The 17,097-nt window shown below is 45.0% G+C and overlaps 1 protein-coding gene across 2 annotated transcripts in view; it reads right to left on the bottom strand.

The window, feature by feature from the left end:
* Positions 1-17,097, bottom strand: part of CIT (citron rho-interacting serine/threonine kinase) — a 205,349-nt gene that overhangs the window by 183,858 nt on the left and 4,394 nt on the right. For both annotated transcript variants that reach the window (XM_010368276.2, XM_030939374.1), the window contains exons 3-4: positions 13,491-13,632; positions 1,910-2,085 (exon numbers count right to left, since the gene is read on the bottom strand). In XM_010368276.2, coding sequence (XP_010366578.2) covers positions 1,910-2,085; positions 13,491-13,632 — 318 coding nt within the window. The remainder of the gene's footprint in view (positions 1-1,909; positions 2,086-13,490; positions 13,633-17,097) is intronic.

Raw genomic sequence — 17,097 nt, 5'->3', positions numbered from 1 at the left:
GCCCTTAAATTCCAAATGGCTCAGTTAAGGACCCTACTTTTCTTTTCTATGCATCCTCTTAAGGAATGAATAGGCGGCTTTAGTTAGCGCCTGTATGTGTATAATTTCATAAGCCCCCAGCCCACACTTCCACACGGTCATTTCAGGCCATTCGCCTGGAGGAAGGCATACCTATTTGAATGTCTCTATTGTTTGCCTGCCATGTGGTCTATCGGATTCTTTTCTTTTTACATGCACTATTTCCCGTCAAAAACATAAGCATCACAAGGTCAGGGCTACACGTAATGTCTCTTCCCCAGGACCTAGAAACATACCAGATACAGCAGATGCTCAGGTAGTGTGAACTGAGGAGACACAGTTCTTTCTCAGGAGCTGGGAGGCTGAGTGAGCATCTTCCACTCCTCTCTTCCAAATTATCTGCCATGTCCTGTCACTTTTCCTTTCTATTATGTTGCTCACATTTTATTGCTAAACAGAGAAGCCACTCTCAGATCCTGACAAGCAGCTTCCTGCCCTCCACCGCTTCTCTGATTGGAGGGCACATAAAGTCACTGAAGTCCACAGGGCCAGACTCTGATCCCAACCTCCTTCTTCCAGAGGCCTAAATAATCCCCAGCAGCCTCACAAAGTAAACTGCAATTCAAAAACTGGTTCTTGGGGGAATGGGGAGGTATTGTATAACAGATAGAGAGTTTCTGTTTGGGATCGAAAAGTTCTAGAAATGGATAGTGGTCATGGTTGTACAACATCATGAATGCACTGAATACCACTCAGTTGCACATTTAAAAATGGTTAAAATGGTACACTTTATGTTATATATATTTTACCACAATTTTTTAAAAAAAGGTTCTTGAGTTTCCCACCCATTTCCCCCTCCCCACCCAAATGTCCTCATTTCGCCATTTCCCAGTCTGTTCTGAACCACTGAACACACACACACACCCACACACACACACTTGCATAGCATTCTAGTACTCCACAATGTCACACTTCTACCCAATATGTTCTCATCACTTCTCTCTGCCCAGAACCTACCTTTCCCCCCATCAGTGAGAACTGTCCCTAACTGTCCCTTGCTCACCCACAACATCTCCCCTCACATCGTCGTTAATTAATTTGCTAATTGCTCTCCCGCTTCTGTGATACTTTCGCTGGTAAGCACCTCCTGCTTTATACATTTGCATTTTTCCTCCACTTTTCAAGGTTGTTTTTAAACCCTGAAAATAACAGCCATGGGACTTCTATTCCTTTTGCAAGCTTCCTGCAGAGCTGGGTACATTATCAGACATATCATGTGCACTAAAATGTCTGTAAGTAATAAATTACTCTCTGAATTCCAAGGCTGATGGCCATCTCTCTAAAACACAGCAAATGAATCAATGTCGAGAGACAGTAGCCTTGTTTAAAAGAAAGAAAAGTACCACAACAAAAAAGATAACGTTCTACCTGCTCTCAAACAAGCAACTCCCTAGCCACATAACAAAGAATTTTATTTGATTTCTTCAAAGGCCTGTTTTAAAACCAAATCCATATGCCCACAACACAAATATCTAAAGCGTGTACAAAAGCAATGCGATTCACCCCACCGTATGTATATCCTGAGTCCCCAGCTAGCGGTCATAAAAGATCATCTTAAATTCATTAGTTAAAAGGCCAACTTGGTACTGAAATAAATCACAACTATAGAAACATGATACATCAAGAGGAATTTGTGAGCCTTCAAAATTAGCCAACATCAATTCAAGAAGATGAGCTAAGAACACAAGAGACCTTTTTGCCCCAAGCATCATTAAATATAGTCACAGAGGAAAACGTGCTCGATCCTAGACGCCAGTGCAGCAGATTATTGTCTTTGCAATGAACACTCCGGTACAGAAAGTGGAAAAGCATGATGTTAAAATCCTCCTACCTGCTCCTGGGCCAATAAAGCCTTCTTCTTCATCACTTTCATAGCATGGATGTCCCCGGTTGCCTTCTCTCTCACCACCTGCACTTCAGCAAAGTGACCACAACCTACAAGACTTCTGACTTCAAAGTCCTTTGCTGAAGGCTGGAGCTCCTGTAACTCAGCTATGGTGTCGGAATCTGCAAAAGATGCAAGAGTTATCCCCAGGTAAATAAAGCATGCAAATATATGCATCTTTATGAAAGAAAAAAAAAAAGAAAATAGCGTTCGGATAGCTTCCCTCACTGTCAAAGACATTCACTTTCTCATCCATCATGAATAATTATAAAATCAGTACAAAAGTGTTTTTATATGTTAAGTTAAAATTAAGGGCTCCAGAAATTCCAAAGTACAGTTTCCATGGCAGCTACAATTTGAATCCCATAGACTCAGAAAACAGGGAGAGAAGATACAAATTATGTTTTCCTTCTTCCTCTCTGAAGGCTGCAGGGCAGTGTTTGGTCAAGCATGCTTATCAGCATTTAGACTGGTTTACAGTGTGACACAGTCAACAAGAGTCTAATTTAGACCAACTTGGGACCTGGCTTCCAGGTCATTCCATTCTAACTACATGTGCTTAGTTTTATTCCACTAGCCCAAGGTTCATCTTCCTTGGATTGTATCAGTAATGCCTTCGTAGATTTAATATGTGGCAGTGCTTAAAGGGGCAGAGGGGGCCAGGCATGGTGGCTGACACCTGTAATCCCAACACTTTGGGAGGCCTAGGCAGGTGGATCACTGGAGGTCAGGAGTTCAAGACCAGCCTGGCCAACATGGTGAAACCCCATCTCTACTAAAAATACAAAAATTAGCCAGGTGTGGTGGTGCATGCCTGTAATTCCAGCTGCTCGGGAGGCTGAGGCACAAGAAACACTTGAACCTGGGAGGCAGAGGATGCAATGAGCTGAGATCGTGTCACTGCACTCCAATCTGGGTGACAGAGCAAGACTCCGTTTCAAAAAAAAAAAAAAGCATGGAGGCCGGGCGCGGTGGTTCACGCCTATAATCCCAGCACTTTGGGAGGTTGAGGTGGGCGGATCACGAGGTCAGGAGATCAAGACCATCCTGGCTAACATGGTGAAACCCCATCTCTACTAAAAAAATAAGCCGGGTGTGGTGGTGGGCACCTGTAGTCCCAGCTACTCGGGAGGCTGAGGCAGGAGGATGGTGTGAACCCAGGAGGCAGAGCTTGCAGTGAGCCGAGATCACGCCACTGCACTCCAGCCTGGGCGACAGAGCAAGACTCCATCTCCAAAAATAAATAAATAAATAAAAATGAAAAAAAAAAAAGGGCGTGGTAGGCAGAAGGGCTTAGCACTCAGAGAACCAAATGGGGCCCTGACATCTGCTCTGCAGGGCTAACATGCCACATGTCCAAATGGATTTGCAACTATCTTTTTCTTACCATACAGTCTCATTCTTTTTCCAAGTCTAATCTTTCAGTCAGAGATCCTCAACGTATAAAGTATGGACTAAATGGACAGCAGATTTGGAATCTAACATGTTTATTAACACTCTAGATACAATGATCTGATACATCGCTAGATGTGCGATGACCCTAATGACCTGCAGGAATGAAGGGGAGCAGCAGTGGCTGACCCAAAAATTTAATCCTGCACATTACAAGGGAACAGCATCATATACAGGCATTACACAACATGGGCAGACAAGCAATTCTTATAATCAAAATTACCCTGGAGAATCCGGCAGAATGATGCCACACTAAAGACCAAGGGACTGTCTTAAAATCCCAAACACACATGGAATCTTCTGGGAACTGGAAGGGATGGCCATTTCAATGGCTGGGCAGCAGATAAGGTTAGCAGCTACATTATAGAGTCATACTCAGCCCTGCAAGTGGCTCACCCAACGAGACGGACTTGGTCCATCAAAGGGAAAAGCCATTTCATACCACAGTCAGTGAGTGGCATTTTAATGAGTTGGCCAATGTCATTTTTTTCATTTTCTTTTTTTTTTTTAAGAGACACAATTGGCCGGGCATAGTAGCTCACACCTGTAATCCCAACACTTTGGGAGGCCAAGGTGGGTGGATCACCTGAGGTCAGGAGTTCAACATGGTGAAACCCCCATCTCTACTAACAATACAAAAATTAGCTGCGCACGAGTGGCTGCTTGCAATCCCAACTGCTCAGGAGGCTGAGGCAGGAGAATCACTTGAACTTGGGAGGTGCAGGTTGCAGTGAGCAGAGATCGCACCACTGCACTTCAGCTTGGGTGACAGAGTGAGACTCCATCTAAAAAAAAAAAAAAGAACATGATCTTGCTCTGTTGCCCAGCCTGGAATGCAGTGGTGAAATCATAGAATCATAGCTCACTGCAGCCTCGCACTCTTGGACTCAAGGGATCCTCACCCACCTCATTCTCCCGAGTAGCTGGGACTATAGGTGCACACCACCATATGTACAGGTAGGGTCTCATTATGTTGCCCAGGCTGGTCTCAAACTCCTGGACTAAAGCAATCCTCCCAACTTGGCTTCCCAAAGCACTAGGATTACAGGCATGAACTATCACACTCAGCCTGCAACTGTAACTGGTCTTGTCCACCCTCTTCCTTTGTTGCACGGGTGGAGTTGAAATCTCTTGGGTCAAAGGCATATATAATGAGTGCCACGGTATTAGAGTCTTCTCAGCCACAGACCCCACCCCTCACTTCAGCAGTCATCCTGAATACACCTTCCCTTGGTCCCTTGGGGAACCAGGCAAGAGTGGTGGGTGGATCCACACGAAGTCGTGACCACTGTAAAAAACAAATCTAGGGCACCTACATGGGGAACGCCATGAAGAAGCAAAATTAAAAGCTATACAGTATTTTCCTTTTGCCCTGACAATGCTGTAACAAGCCCGTCTTCCTTCCCTGTCTCTTTCCAAGTTTGTTCCAGATCAAGTATTTGAGTTTTGAATTATAATTCCCCAAAAACTTGCTGGACTGAACTGGATTTTCTTATTGCTCATACACAAAGTCAATCTCTCCTAATTCTTCATTATGCCTTGGATTGTTTACAAAGTTGCTTACAGTGGTGTCCAACTTAATAACTGGGTCTGTCACTGGCGACCACCAGGTATCTCAACTGCACAAGGAGACAGACCACGTTGCTTTGCAGGCAAAACCACGACAATACTATCTTGGAATTCTGAGAAGCCATTTCAAATCTCCATTTCTTTATCTAAAGACTTTTGGATTATTAAGGCAAACATATGAGAGGCTACATTCAAGCCTATGATTACTAAAAAAAAAAAAAAAAAAAAAAGACCAGTACAATGGCTCAGGCCTGTAATCCTAGCACTTTGGGAAGCCCAGGTGGGTGCATCACCTGAGGTCAGGAGTTCGAGATCAACCTGGCCAACATGGTGAAACCCCATCTCTACTAAATACAAAAATTAGCTGGGTGTGGTGGCACATGCCTATAATCCCAGCTAGTCGGGAGGCTGAGGCATAAGAATCACTTGAACCAGGGAGACAGAGGTTGTGATGAGCTGAGATCGAGCCACTGCACTCCAGCCTGAGGGATACAGTGAGATTTTTTCTCCAAAAAAAAAAAAAAAGAACTTCACAACTTCTCTCTATACCAGCTACTTCTGTGACCCTAAAACTGTCACATCACTCTTCACCCCTGTGCACTTTTAGCTGCGTTATCTAAGGGCCCAGTGGGCATTGAATATTGAGGTACTAAGGTAGAGATAAGGACCCAAAGCACTGTGAAAATGCAGTCATAGAGCCAGGCGCCATGGTTCACGCCTGTAATCCCAGCACTTTGGGAGGCTGAGGCGGGTGGATTACCTGAGGTCAGGAGTTCAAGACCATCCTGGCTAACATGGTGAAACCCCATCTCTACGGAAAATACAAAAAATTAGCCAGGTGTGGTGGTGCATGCCTGTAATCCCAGCTACTTAGGAGGCTGAGGCGGGAGAATCGCTTGAACCCGGGAGGCAGAGGTTGCAGTGAGCTGAGATCGCGCCATTGCACTCCAGCCTAGGCAACAAGAGCGAAACTCTGACTCCATCTCAAAAAAAAAAAAAAAAGAAAAGAAAAGAAAATGCAATCAGAGAATAACTTTGTCAGATATCATCTGGACCCAAGAGCAAAAGTCAACATAGCGGGGTGTATTGCTTCCTTTTTTGGAACATGGTAATTCAACCTTTCAATTTCTAGGAATCATCCATTGTCTACAGAAATACTTGCACATGTGCTCAAAAAGATGTATACAAAGATGTGCACAATGAAAACTGTTGTAACAAAAAAAAATCAGAAACCACCTAAACGTTTATCAAGAGGAAAGTTGAAACAGTCTACAAGTCTGCCCATAACAAGATGGCTCAGTCTCCATTAGAACACATATTCCTTACAGGCAGGGAGTTTTCTCTGGTTTAAACAAACCAGGACGAGAGGAGGGAGACAATTTGAAAAATATAACTATTTGAAAAAATAACGTTTGTTTGTTTGTTTGTTTCTGGGATGCAGTCTCACTCTGTCACCCTGGCTGTAGTGCAGTGGCATAGTCTTGGCTCACTGCAACCTCCGCCTCCAGGGTTCAAGCAGTTCTCACGCTTTGGTCTCCCGAGTAGCTGGAACTACAGGTGCCCACCGCACCTGGCTAATTTTTGTATTTTTAGGAGACTGGGTTTCACCATTTTGGCCAGGCTGGTCTCAAACTCCTGACCTCAAGTACTACACCCGCCTCGGGCTCCCAAAGTGCCAGGATTACAGGCGTGAGCCACCACACCTGGCCACCTTGGGGTATGTTTTTAAATTTCCATAATAAATATTTTTAAGGCACACACAAAATTGGAATACTATACAGCAATCTGTTGGTAGTGATTATCTCAGGTAAGATTTGGAGGGATTTTTCTCTATGTATGTGATGTGCTATAATCGAAATGTTTGTGCCCCTTGCCCCCGCAAAATTCATGTTGAAACGTAATCCCCAGTGTAATACTATTACGAGGTAGGACTTTTAGGGGCTGGCCACAGAGGCTCACACCTGTAATCCCAGCATTTTGGGCGGATCACTTGAGGTCAGGAGTTCAAGACCAGACTGGCTAACATGGTGAAACCGCTACTCTACTAAAAATACAAAAAAATTAGCCGGGCGTGGTGGCAGGCACCTGTAATCCCAGCTACTCGGGAGGTTGAGGCAGGAGCATCTCCTGAACCTGGGAGGCGGAGGTTGCAGTGAGCCAAGACTGCACCACTGCACTCCAGCCTGGGTGACAGACCAAGACTCCGTCTCAAAAAAAAAAAAAAAAAGAGGTAGGACTTTTAGGGAAGTGGTTAAATCATGAGGGCTCCATCCCCATGAATGGGATTAGTCCCCTTAAAAAAGAGGCTGACACTGGGTCGGGCGCAGTGACTCACACCTGTAATCCCAGCACTTTGGGAGGACAAGGCAGGCGGATCACAAGGTCAGGAGTTGGAGACCAGCGTGGCCAGCATGGTGAAACCCTGTCTCTACTAAAATAGAAAAATTAGCCTGGCATGGTGGTGCACACCTGTAGTCCCAGCTACTCAGGAAGCTAGGGCAAGAGAATCACTTGAACCAGGAAGGCAGAGGTTGCAGTGAGCAAAGACCACGCCACTGCACTCCAGCCTGGGCGACAGAGCAAGACTCTGTATCAAAAAAAAAAAAAAAAAAAAAGGCTGCCATTATACTTAACAAACTAATGCAGGAACAGAAAACCAAATACCACATGTTCTCACATATAAATGAGAGCTAAAGGATGAGAACACAAGGACACAAAGAAGGGAACAACAGACACTGGAGCCTAGTAGAGGACAGAGGAAGGGAAGAGGGAGACAATCTGAAAAAATAACTATTGGTTACTAGGCTTAGTACCTGGGTGACAAAATAATCTATAACAAACCCCAAGACAAGTTTACCTACATAACAAACCTGTACATTTACCTGTGAACCTAAAATAAAAGGTTTTTTGCTTTCTGTTTGCTTGTTTGTTTTTGAGACAGAGTCTCACTCTGCTGCCAGGCTACAGTGCAGTGGCACAATCTTGGCTCACTGCAACCTCTGCCTCCCAGGTTCAAGCAATTCTCCTGCCTCAGCCTCCTGAGTAGCTGGGACTATAGGTGCGTGCCACCACACCTGGCGAATTTTTGTATTTTTAGTATAGAGACAAGGTTTCACCATGCTGGCCAGGATGGTCTCGATCTCTTGACCTCGTGATCCGCCCTCCTTGACCTCCCAAAGTGCTGGGATTACAGGCGTGAGCCACCACGCCAGGCCAAAAGTTTTAAATATTAAAAAAAAAAAACAAAAAAACAGGCTGAAGGAATCGTGTTTGCCCCTTCTGCCAGGTGAAGATGCAGCAAGAAGGCACCATCTTTGAAGCCGGGAGCCATCACCAGACACCAGAATTGCCAGTGCCTTGATCTTGGACTTCCCAGTCTTCACAACTGCGAGCAATGAATTTCTATTGTTTATAAATTACCAAGTCTAAGGTATCTACTATCACAGCCCAAACAGACTCAGATACACATTTAACTTTCTATATTTAACATTGTATTACATATTATGTTTGCAATAAGGAAGAAAAAAAACCAACTTTTCAAAATTTATCATTTGCCATTAGAACTAAAGCTATAAATATATTGAAGGTGTTATCTATAGTGGATATAGCTGAAATGGTAGTAATTCAGCTACTGTCAAATTGCCAGTAACAGCCCAACTTTGACAATTATCAACACTTTTCTGTGTAAGTTTTTTTGTTGTGGTGGTGGTTTTGGATTTTTTTTTTTTGAAGGGGGTGTTGTTTTGTGTTTTGAGACAGGGTCTTACTCTGTCACCCAGGCTGGGCACAATCTTGGCTCACTGCAACTTGGTACAGGCTCACTGCAACCTGGCACTCTGTCACCCAGGCTGGGCACAATCTTGGCTCACTGCAACCTCCACCTCCCGGCTTCAAGCAATCCTCCAGCCTCAGCCTCCCAAGTAGCTGGGACCACAGACGTGTGCCCCCATGCCCCGGCTAATTTTTGCATTTTGTTGTACAGACAGGGTTTCACCATGTTGCCCAGGTTGGTCTCGAACTCCAGAGCTCAAAGATCCGCCCACCTCGGTCTCCCAAAGTGCTGGGATTACAAGCATGAGCCACTGCACCTGGCCTCTGTGCAAGTTGTAATATCACACTGCTGTATATTTTTTACAAAAATTATCTGGTACTGTGCTTAATGTTTGACATTTATTTTGTTCACTGAGCAATATACTCATTCAACAAGTATTTATTAAGTACTTAACATATGCCAGACACTATTTTAGGTACTGGGGATGTAAGAGAAATTAAGAAAGACAAAAATCCCTTCCCTGGTTCCCAGATGCTCGTTCCCTTCCCTTCCCTTCCCTCCGTTGGCCCAAGGCTAGGGGTACTTCTGCTGGAGACATCCTTCAGAGCTACTCTCTGTTCTATTTTCTCTAACAGTCCCCAAAGAAAATCTCCATCCCTATAGGAAGATTCAAAAAACCTGGGCAGAAGCAGCTGATGGACCCTTCTCTACATGGAAAAACAAAGCTTCCATTCCAAAACAGACACTCAAAAAAGGGAGGAAAAAAAACATAATGTAATCACCCATTTTCAATCATGGCCTCTTAACCACTCCCCAGGAAACCTCTTCAAACATATGAAACATTTCCCTGGAAGAGGGTTCTATTAGAAAAAAATCTACATTCCACTAAACCAAGTCTTCTGATCACTAAATGGTTCTAGATAATTCACTGCTGTTAAGTAACCAGAGGACAGCCTCAAGACTAATGAAGGTACCTGCAGATGGCTCAGTAAGCTAGCCTCGTCGCATAATTTCCTTCCCCTCCCACTCCCTACTTATAAATTTAAATATTCAAAAAAGAAGGCGGGAGCTTATTCAAACAAAAACAGAATGATGAACAAATATCTCAAGTACATTTTGAAGATACACATTTTAAATGTTGTTGAGGTTTAGAGTTATGATTACTGGGTACCATTTATTGTCTCCTATGGGACAGGCAACATGACAAGTCTGGTCTGTGCATTAACTCATTCAATCCCAACACAGCCTCACTAGATGTACATTATTCCCACCGGGTGCAGTGGCTCATGCCCATAATTCCAGCACTTTTGGAGGCTAAAGCAGGTGGATCACTTGAAGTCAGGAGTTTGAGACCAGCCTGGCCAACACGGCAAAACCCCATCTCTACTAAAAATAAAAAAACTAGCTGAGTGTGGTGGTGCACCCCTGTAGTCCCAGCTACTCAGGAGGCTGAGGCAGGAGAATCACTTGAACCCGGGATGTGGAGATTGCAGTGAGCTGAGATTGTGCCACTGTACTCCAGCCTGGGCAACAGAGCAAGACTCCAAAAAAAGGATATACATTATTCTCGTTTTGCAGATGAGAAAACTGAGAACAAAGTACATGTAAAATACCGAAGGGCACTATAGTGAACATATACTGATTCTTTTCTACTCAGCATCCCCGGCTCCTTTGCATAACCACGCATCCCCCATTCCATGAGGTCCTGGTAATCATACTGCCCTGACCCCTTTGGGCACTCCAACAAAACCGATCACAATACTTCACCTCCAGGGAGGCAAATGACCCAAAGCAGAGCCAAATTAGAATCTTCCCTGGGATTGTACTAACCTAGATAAGGGAAGATAACCACTGGGCAGGGTGTGGTAGCCAGTCTCCAAAAATAGCACCCAATACCCCAGTCCTCTTGGGATTCATGCCCTTGTGTAGTTTCCTCTCAGGTGGAATTTGAGCGGCCCCAGAGCATGCATCAAACAATAGAATGCAGCCAAAGAGATCCTATGTTCCTCCTAGGATAACCCCTAAGAAAGCCTGGCAGCTTCCACTTTTGTGTTTTGGAAACCCTGAGCTACCGTCGAAGCTGTCCTACTAGAAAGACCATGTAGCTCAGAGGTCAGCAAGCCTTTTCGAAATGGGCCGAACAGGAATTATTTTGGGCTTTGTAGGCCATTTGATCTCTATCACAACTACTCAAATGCTGTTGTGGGCTGGGCACAGTGGCTCATGCCTGTAATCCAAGCATTTTGGGAGGCCAAGGTGGGAGGATTTCTTGAGGCCAGGAGTTCAAGACCAGCCTAAGCAATCTCGCAAGATCCCATCTCTGCATAAAATTTAAAAATTAGCCATTAACGGTGGCATGCGCCTGTAGTTCTAGCTACTGAGGAGGCTGAGACAGGAGGATTGCCTGAGCCCAGGAGTTGGAGGCTGCGGTGAGCTATGATTGTGCTGCTGCACTCCAGCCAGAGTGAGACTTTGTCTCTAAAACAATAAATAAAATGAAATAAAATGCTGTTATAATGTGAAAGCAGCCATAGGCACTGTACAAACACATGGGTATGGCTGTTCCAGTAAAACTTTGTTTACAAAATAGGCATCACAGGCTGTAGTTCCTTGACTTCTGATGTAGAGACCACATAGAAGTGCCATGTAGACAGCAAAAGGCCCTGAAACTTCATGAAGAGAGAGGCCCAGCTGGGCCCAGTCTCCCAGCCAGGGCACCAAACAGTGAGTAAGCCCTCTCACACATTCCAGCCCAGGAGAGTCCCAGGTGACGGCAAGCCTGGCCAATGTAATACAGGGCAGAGGAATTCCCAGCTGAGTCCAATCAACCTACACACACGCGAGGTAATACCATAACTTTTTTTTTTTTTTAAGACAAAGTCTCACTCATTGCCCAGGCTGGAGTGCAGTGGTGAGATCTTGGCTCACTGCAACCTCCACCTCCCAGATTCAAATGATTCTCCTGCCTCAGCCTCCCAAGCAGCTGGGATTACAGGCGCCCACCACCACGCTCAGTTAATTCTTGTATTTTTAGTAAAGACAAGGTTTCACCATGTTGGCCAGGCTGGTCTCAAACTCCTGACCTCAAGTGATCCACCGCCTCAGTCTCTCAAAGTGCTGGGACTACAGGCATGAGCCACCGCGCCCAGCCACAATGACTATTGTTTTAAGTCACTAATATTTAGGGTGGTTGGTTGCACAGCAATGTTGTACAAGGTGAGGTTTCTCAAATTCAGCACTACTGGCATTGTGGGCTACATAATTCTGTGTTACAGGGGCTGCTTTGTGCACTGTAAGGTGTTTGGCAGCATCTCTGGCCTCACCCATTAACTGACAGTAGGACCCTTCCCCCCAGCCTCACACACCACCATCCCCAGCCAGCTCTGACAACCGAAAACATCTCCAGGGGACAAAATCACCCACTGGTTGAAAAACACTAATTTGAGAGTATGAAACTGGGACACCAGCAGTCAACTGCCCCATCACATGGAAGTCAAGCAAAGTCAGAAACAGGGTGAAGGCAAGGCCGATACATGACTTCATAGGCCCTAGGTACTTTTGCCTTCCTCAGCCCCTTCTTCCATTAAAAACAAAAAAGAATTCGAAAATTATGTTTCATGGGGCCAGGCATGGTGGCTCAACGCCTGTAATCCCAAAGCTTTGGAAGGCTGAGGCAGGAAGACTGCTTAAAGCCTGGAGTTTGAGACCAGCCTGGGTAACATAGTAAGACCCTATCTCTACAGAAAAAAGCAAAAATTAGCTGGGCATGGTAGTGTGAGCCTGTAGTCCCAGCCACTGAGGTAGAAGGATTGCTTGAGCCTAGAAGGTTGAAACCGCAATAAGCTGTGATATACCGCTGCACTCCAGTCTGGGTAACAGAGCAAGACCTTGTCTCCAAAAAAAACAAAAATTTTATTCTATGACTACACTGGTATAAAGATGAATGTAATCCAGAATCATTATACATTATTACATTCATTTCTTCCTGTAATTTTAAAACAAATTAAAATTTAATTCAGTTAATTAAAACTAATTAAATTCATTAAAATTAAATATCACAGGTCCTAAGCACAGTGCCTACATTGTCTAATAGAAAGTCAGTCCTGAGCGAGTATAAGCATGAGGTCATGGGGTATTATAGAGGTTTCTGGAACCAGCTATGCCTAAAGTTAAAACTTAACTCATTCCTGGATTTCTCAGTTTCATGAGCCAATAAATTCACTCTTTTATTCACACAGGGTCTCACTCTGTCACCCAGACTGGAGTGCAATGCCACAATCATGATTCATTGAGCCTTGACCTCTCGGGCTCCAGTGATCCTCCTACCTCAGCCTCCTGAGCAGCTGGGACCACAAGTGCAAGCCACCATAACCAGTTAATTTTTGTATTTTTTGTAGAGACAGGGTTTCACCATGTCGCCCAAGCTGGTCTTGAACTCCTGGGCTCAAGCAATTCGCCCACCTCACCTTCCCAAAGGGCTGATTATTATAGGTAAGAGCCACTGCACCTGTCCTAAATTCAGTCTTTGAATTGAGTTTGTCACTTGCAACCAAGAAGCCCAACTTACCTGGTCTCCCAGCTATAAGAGGTGCAGCCTGAACTTGAACCTGGATCTATCTTATATAGAACCAGAGTTCTTACCCACTACTATCAACCAGTAACTCATTCTGCCTCAAGCATCTTTCTAGTTTTCTCTCTCAGGACAGTGTTCAAGAAAAAGTTCCCCAAACTTACACTTCCGGACAAAGTTGCTCACATGCTTAATCTTCATCAGAGCAGGCTGACTGCACTCTTCAAAGAGAACAAAGAGGGCATCTAATATCCCTTCTCGGGAAAGAGGAGACATCTGCTGTTGAGTCATAAAGGGTGGTTTCCCCTAAAAACAGCAAACAGCAGATGGAGACACTGTCAATAATGAAAAGCTTTGATCAATAACATCCACACAGAGTAAATTACAAGCCACCAACTCAGCTAACTGCTCACGACATGCTAACAGCACAATTCTGTGGCTTCATTCTTTAAAGCAGCGTCAACCGACAGTCATTATGGTATCACTTCCTTGATTCCAGGACTGTGGGTTTCTTTCACCAGCACCTGGGAGGGAAAACGGCACAAGCATGGCCATTAACAAGAAAAGGTCCCTCACTCCTGAGGGTCTGAGGCTAGTGAGAATACTTCCTCTGGATCCAGTGGCTCTGACATGCTTCCATGTTTCTACAATAGGAAACATGGGTTTTTCACTTCTTTCATGTGTGCCCAGGGGTTTATTCATATAATTTCACCTTTTTTAATTCATTTGAACAACCTAGAGTAATGAGAACTGAGTGACTATCATAAAGCCAAATTTACTCATAATCTGGAGAAATAGTTACAAACTGGCAGACTGTCTCTAGCCCACAGATATGTTTTGTTTGGCCTGTAGTGTTTAAGATAATTTGAATTATCTGCCAATATTTCAAAATCAGGAGATTCCATAAAAAAAATAAAAATGGAGTCTCTGGCTTCTCTTGAAACACTGGCAGATCCGGCAACACTGCCTCATCTTCCTGCCTCGCCTTCCTGCCTGATGATGCTGAGCTGGAGCTGAGTAATGCTGCCCCTCCCGGTAGCAGATGTGTTCGGGAGTTCACTGAAGGTCTGACTCCATCTTCCAACTGGCCCACCTAACTCATTTATACTCACTGCCCGGCCCCCAAAGACATGAGTCTGCAACCCTGGTGTACAGCAGTGATTCCCACGTGCCAAGCCATGAATAGTGTGGTCTCTTTGCAAAGACGGCCTCCAACAGTTCCTCCAATTCGGTAGGCACATGCTATTCCTTCCTTTAAGGGCTGGAGTCTATTTCTCCTATCTTTGAATCTGTGCCATCTCTGAGACTCTCTTCAACCAAAAGAACGTGACACAAGAGATACTGTGCCAGTTCAGGGCAGTGCCTTTAAGAAGCTCGTCAAGCGGCCAAGCATGCTGGCTCATGTCTGTCATCCCAGCACTTTGGGAAGCCAAGGCGGGTGGATCACTTGAGGTCAGGAGTTTGAGACCACCCTGGCCAACATGGTGAAATCCTGTCTCTACTAAAATACAAAAATTAGCCGGTCATGGTGGTGGGCGCCTGTAATCCCAACCACTTGGGAGGCTGAGGCATGAGAATTGCTTGAACCCGGCAGTCGGAGGTTGCAGTGAGCCGAGATCACACCACTGCACTCCAGCCTGGGCAACAGAGAAAGACTCCCTCTCAAAAAACAGCAGCTTACCAGTTTCCACTTTTGGGAAGCCAGCCACCATGCAAAGATGCTTGGGCTAGACCAGGGGTGTACAATCTATAGCCCTTGGACCAAATCCAGACCACGGACTTTTTTTTTTTTTTTTTTTGAGACGGAGTCTCGCTCTGTCGCCTGGGCTGGAGTGCAGTGGCCGGATCTTAGCTCACTGCAAGCTCCGCCTCCCGGGTTTACGCCATTCTCCTGCCTCAGCCTCCGGAGTAGCTGGGACTACAAGCGCCCACCACCTCGCCCGGCTAGTTTTTTGTATTTTTTAGTAGAGATGGGGTTTCACCGTGTTAGCCAGGATGGTCTCGATCTCCTGACCTTGTGATCCACCCGTCTCGGCCTTCCAAAAAGTGCTGGGATTACAGGCTTGAGCCACCGCGCCCGGCGACCACGGACTTTTTATAAGTTTTACTGGAACACAGCCACATCCATCATTTACATATTGTCTTTAACTGCTTTTGTGCTACCATGGCCAAGTTGAGTGGTTGCAACAGAAACTACAGGACCCACAAAGCCTAAAATATTTATTACTTACAAAAAAAGTTACAAGTCAGCCAGGAGTGGTGGCTCACGCCTGTAATCCCAGCATTTTGGAAGGCCGAGGCAGGTGGCTCACAAGGTCAGAAGTTGGAGACCAGCCTGACCAATGTGGTGAAACCCCGTCTCTACTAAAAATGCAAAAATTGGCCGGGCATGGAGGTGAGCGCCTGTAATCCCAGCTACTCAGGAGGCTGGGGCAGGAGAATCGCTTGAACCCAAGAGGCGGAGGTTGCAGTGAGCAGAGATCATGCCACTACACTCCAGCCTGGGTGACAGGTCGAGACTCCGTCTTAAAAAAAAAAAGTTACGAGTCCTGGGCTACACTACTGAAAGACCTCATGGAGAACAGAGGCCACATAAGAAACACTAAGGTGCCCCAGCCAGCAGTCAGCACCTACATGTTCCAGTCCCAGACATAATCCCAGCTTAATGTAGCCCCACAAGTAACCCCAGCTGACATCACAGGATGAAGCAGAAGAACCACCTAGCTGAGTCCAGCCAATCCACAGAATCCTAAGAAAAATAAATCATTGTTGTTTTAAACGTTGAGTGCTTTGTTACACAGCACTTGATAACAGAAACAGACTGCTGCATTTGAACCACAAGAGCACTGGAGAATTTAAGGAAAAAAAACAAACACACACATTATCTGGTCCTATGCCTCCCCTCCCCAACAACCTACTGAAATAGAATTTTCCAGACTGTAGCCTGGGATCTGTTTTATTAACAAGTTCCCCAGCAGGGTGAGGTGGCTCCCACCTGGAATCCCAGCACTTTGGGAGGCCAAAGTGGGAGGATCACTTGAGCCCAGGAGTTCAAGACCAGCCGGGGCAACACAGCAAGACCCCATCTCTACGAACAAACAAAAAAAATTAGCCAGGTGTAGTGGCATGATCCTGTAGTCCTAGCCATTCGTGAGACTGAGGTAGGAGGATCACTGGAGCCCAAGAAGTCAAGGCTGTAGTGAGCCAAGATTGTGCTGCCACACTCCAGCCTGGGCAACGGAATGACACCCTGGTCCCCAAGAGAGTCAGACCTCAGTCAGGTTTGGGAAGCACTGCATTCAAGGCTACCATATCTGTCACTTTAGTAATAGTTACCACTAACTCAGGAAAATAAAACGCTTTGTCTCTTGTATTCTTCAAGAGTTTAAACCAACTAAAGCAGGGGTTCCCAAATACAGTACTGGGTCTTAACAAAGTTTTCAACAGCCTGCAGTGAAATGAGAAAAAATGAACGCCACATGATATCTTTTTTTATAAAACTAAATGTATTCAAATTTAAAAATGGTCCTTTATTCTGAGATGATGTTCTTCCTATCTTGTTGTTTCTTAAAATGCCCTTTATGAAATAAAAGGGCAAGAAAATAATAGGTTTTTCTTTTTATTATTATTTTTTTAATATCCTTACTTGGCAAAATAAGAAAACCTGTGTCTACCCAGCAATTTGGGAAGTTTTGCTGGCTCTGAAAGTCTGACAATCACTGACCTCGAACATGTTAGGAAATCCTGTTGAGTAGAAGTAGAAAGGACAAA

The sequence above is a fragment of the Rhinopithecus roxellana genome, chromosome 10 (genome assembly GCF_007565055.1).
Source record: "Rhinopithecus roxellana isolate Shanxi Qingling chromosome 10, ASM756505v1, whole genome shotgun sequence".
Taxonomy (NCBI): domain Eukaryota; kingdom Metazoa; phylum Chordata; class Mammalia; order Primates; family Cercopithecidae; genus Rhinopithecus; species Rhinopithecus roxellana.
The sequence above is the reverse complement of the archived record's forward strand: the minus strand, read 5'-3'. Positions and strand labels throughout refer to the sequence as shown.